The 4007-nt window shown below is 33.1% G+C and overlaps 1 protein-coding gene and 1 long non-coding RNA gene across 2 annotated transcripts in view; one reads left to right on the forward strand and one right to left on the reverse strand.

The window, feature by feature from the left end:
* LOC107668609 (cytochrome P450 26B1-like) overlaps positions 1-2496 on the forward strand; it is an 11597-nt gene extending 9101 nt beyond the window's left edge. Inside the window, exons 6-7 of the mRNA XM_016460549.1 lie at positions 575-991; positions 1818-2496. Coding sequence (XP_016316035.1) covers positions 575-991; positions 1818-2195 — 795 coding nt within the window. The 3' untranslated portion in view covers positions 2196-2496. The remainder of the gene's footprint in view (positions 1-574; positions 992-1817) is intronic.
* LOC107668611 (uncharacterized) overlaps positions 685-4007 on the reverse strand; it is a 6226-nt gene continuing 2903 nt past the window's right edge. The window contains exons 2-3 of the long non-coding RNA XR_001631914.1: positions 905-970; positions 685-764 (exon numbers count right to left, since the gene is read on the reverse strand). This is a non-coding gene — a long non-coding RNA (uncharacterized LOC107668611). The remainder of the gene's footprint in view (positions 765-904; positions 971-4007) is intronic.

The following is a 4007-nucleotide window of genomic DNA, read 5'->3' on the forward strand; positions in this document are numbered from 1 at the left end:
CACCCTGCCAATCAAAAGTTTTAGGTCAGTGTTTTTTTTTTTTTTTCTCTCTCTCTTTTCAAGAAGGATGCATTAAATAGTTAAACAGTGACAGTATCACGGTCTCTACAAAAATATTAAGCAGCTCTACCATTCTCAATACTGATAATAAGAAATGTTTCTTGAGCAGCAAATCAGCATATTAGAATGACTTCTGAAGGTTCATGTGTAGCTGAAAACTGGAGTAATGGTATTTTGCTGCAAGAATAAATTAAATTTTTTAAATATATTCAAATAGACAAGTTATTTAAATATAATATAATTATATTTTACAGTATTACAGTTTTACTGTAAATTTCATTAAATAAATACAGCCTTAGTGAGCATAAGACACTTAAAAAAAAATAAAAAAAATAATTATATATATATATATATAAAAAATTGTAATTATTCCAAACTTTTGACCTGTAATGAGTGTGTATGTGAGCAAAACTTAAAAAAAAATGCTATTCTCAGTTGTTTGCATTTAATTTTTTGCCTTTCAGTTTCATTTGGATTCATGTTTGCAAAATAAATAAATGAAAATGCATTTCAGGAAACCGCAGTAGAGTTAATCTTCGCTGCTCACTCCACTACTGCCAGCGCATCAACATCCCTCATCCTGCAGCTGCTGCGTCATCCAGATGTGAGTGAGTGCGCCAGAGCAGAGCTGGAAAGCGAGGGGCTGATCGGCGATGCGCATGGATACTGCCGCTCTCGTTGCCATGGGAACGTCATCAGTGATGCTGCTGAGAAGAGTACCAGCGAGTGGAGATCAGCGATGAATAAAACACCGTGTTTTGAAGCAGGAGACAAGGAAGAGGGGCATCGCTCTCGCACCCACGTCCCTTACCTGAGTTTGGAGAAACTGAGTCAACTTTCTTACCTGGACTGTGTGGTCAAAGAGGTGCTTCGGTTCCTCCCACCAGTGTCTGGCGGATACAGGACAGTCCTGCAAACATTTGAATTAAATGTAAGTGTTGTTTTGTTTTTTGTTGTTTTGTTGTTTTGTTTTGTGCAAAATAATTACTGCAAATACCGTTTTATGGATAGTGCATTCATACATTGCAAAAGTTAGTACATTTTTTCAGTAACATTTTATATTAGAAACAGAAATTACTACATTATAACATTAGTGAAATTGTACATTATTAAACCACGATATTGCGTGAATAATAATAACAATAATAATAATAATGATATTAAATCAGATGTTGCTGGTAAAAATTAACTAAAAATGACTGTAAAATATTTTTGTGCACAGAAAAAAATACAAAAAAATGATATTAGCAACATTAAAATAATTACATAATGAAATGTGTAAAATGATAAAATGTATAAATATAGTGTGAATATTAATATAGAATAATAATTTTGTGCACTGACCCTAAAATGGTGTAAAAAAAAAATTACATTTTATTTTAGAAATAAAAATTCTAATTATTACTTCATAAAATTGTATTACATTATAATTTTTAATCATAAAAGTATTAAATCACAATATAGTGTGAATTTTTTTAATATTATTAATAATTCATAATTAAAGTTTTAAAAAAATTGTAAAACGTTTTTTGTGCATCAAACGTTTGAAATTTTTGTTGAAAAAATGAAATGATTGTCAGTAATATTTATTTTAGGAACATTAATAAAAATTTATTTTTAATTATAAAATCATGATCATGATATAATGTGAATAATGATACTAATAATAAACAGATTTTGCTGATGAAAAACATGGATTCAAAAACTTTACACAAAAATCTGTCTAACGTAATAATTTGTATATTGTGCATTTGCAGGGTTATCAGATCCCGAAGGGCTGGAGCGTCATGTACAGCATCCGTGACACGCACGAGACAGCAGAAGCATATCAGAACCCAGAGCTCTTCGACCCAGACCGGTTCTGCGCAGATCGAAACGAGAGCAAAACTGACCGCTTCAGGTACGTCCCATTTGGAGGTGGTGTGAGGAGGTGCATCGGCCGGGAGCTCGCTTTGATTGTGCTCAAAACTCTTGCGGTGGAGTTGCTCGCCACAGTAGATTGCACTCTGGCAACAGAAACATATCCAACGATGCAGACGGTGCCAATCGTGCATCCGGTCAATGGATTGCATGTGTTTTTTAACTACAGAACCCACGGAGTTGAGAGAAATCGGAGGGAATCCACGCATATATAGACAAAAAACTTAATTTAGACACTGTACCACATAGAACGCCAATGCATAGATGTCAAACTCCTTTTGGGAATCATATGCAGTTTCCTTTATAATGTTTATGTAAAGCAAGCCATCTGGAAATGGATGAAATGATGAACCTGACCCATTCATTAGATATTGCAGTCTTGAACTTGAACACTTGTTTTTAGTGAACTTGTGGAAAGGGTAAATATCCACTAGAATGCATGAAAAAGTTACTTAAACCCGTGTAAAAATATGTTAGGTTTGAATAGCCAAGCCATTGTGATGTGCATAAGGAAATCTAAAAAGAAAAAAAAACCCTATAAAAATAGAAATGCATTTAAATTCATTTATTCTTTCATCTCAGTCTTGTATGTGATATATAAACAAAACCTGTTTTTGTTTTATGAAATGAAGTAGGAACACAAATAAGCTCTATTTATATTTTTCTCAAGTGAATAGGATAGCTCACTAAATAAAAAATTATATTATGCCACTTTCTAATTTCTAGGCCACTGTACTACTAAAATGACTAGTTATCTCTACATGCTGTCCTTGCGGCTCTAGTACTTACAGAAGTTACACATTGCTTTAAACCATGTAAATAGATGACTAATGCATAGTTATTTGTGTTTATCATGAATGTAAGCTGTGAAAAATGACCCTTGCGCTGTGAACTGGGGGATCAGTTTAAATACAGGGAAGGAGAAAACAAGCAGCACTTTTTCTCCAAATTAGGAGTATGTGTGTATACATGTCGTATATGTTCAGTACTTGTGTAATACTTCTTGTAGTTCCTGTGCTCATGTGTTTGTCTTGTTGAATAGTGCTCATGTTAATTTTATATCTTTTATGGTATCTATTTTGAAATGTGTATTTGGAGCTGTTATAGTGTTTAAGATGTCTCTGTTCAATAAAGAGATTAGATGCGTTTATTTGCACTTTGTCGAGCATGAACATTATGTTTGGGGTCAGTATGTTACATACATGTATATGTAAACATTTATCGTAAGATAATTTACACTCCCATTCAAAAGCTTGACGGTCAGTAAAATATGAAAAAAAGAATACTTATTTTCAGCACAGATGCATTAAATTGATCAAATGTGACAGTAAAGACATTGTGTTATAAATAAACATTTGTAAACTTTATATTCATCAAAGAATCCTGAAAAAAATGTAATCACAAAAACATTTGGCAGCACAACTGTTTTCAGCACTGAAATAATAAAAATAAATGTTTCTTAATCAGTATATTATGAGTTCTGAAGGATCACGTGACACTGAAAATTGGAGTTATGACTGCTGAAAATTCAGCTTTGCCATCACAGGAATAAATTACATTTTAAAATTACATTAGAAAACAGTTAAAAAAAAAATAATAACATTTAACTGTTTTACTGCATTTTTGATCAAATAAAAGCAGCCTTGTTCAGAATATGAGGTTTCTATATTTGATACATTGGGGTTTATAAAACAAATTTGGCTACGTTATTGAAATTTCTACTGAGTAAAGGTTTCCTTTTGTCTCAACAAGCATTAAGATGTTATGTTTACCACGAAACTACTCGAGAACATGAAGGACAAGATCGTAGTGTTTAGATAAAGCAGAGCTGTGCCTGAATCCACCAGCAGTAGACATGCAGCCTCTCTTATCAATAAAAACGGGTCTCTGCGCAAAAGAGGAAGCAGCTTTCACACATGTATGGACATAAAACTGACAAAAGAATCTGTGATGGACTGACACACACACACACACACACACACACACACACACACACACACACACACACACACACACAGAGATGCATG

This window comes from Sinocyclocheilus anshuiensis, unplaced genomic scaffold (genome assembly GCF_001515605.1).
Source record: "Sinocyclocheilus anshuiensis isolate Anshui unplaced genomic scaffold, SAMN03320099.WGS_v1.1 scaffold2047, whole genome shotgun sequence".
NCBI classification, from domain to species: domain Eukaryota; kingdom Metazoa; phylum Chordata; class Actinopteri; order Cypriniformes; family Cyprinidae; genus Sinocyclocheilus; species Sinocyclocheilus anshuiensis.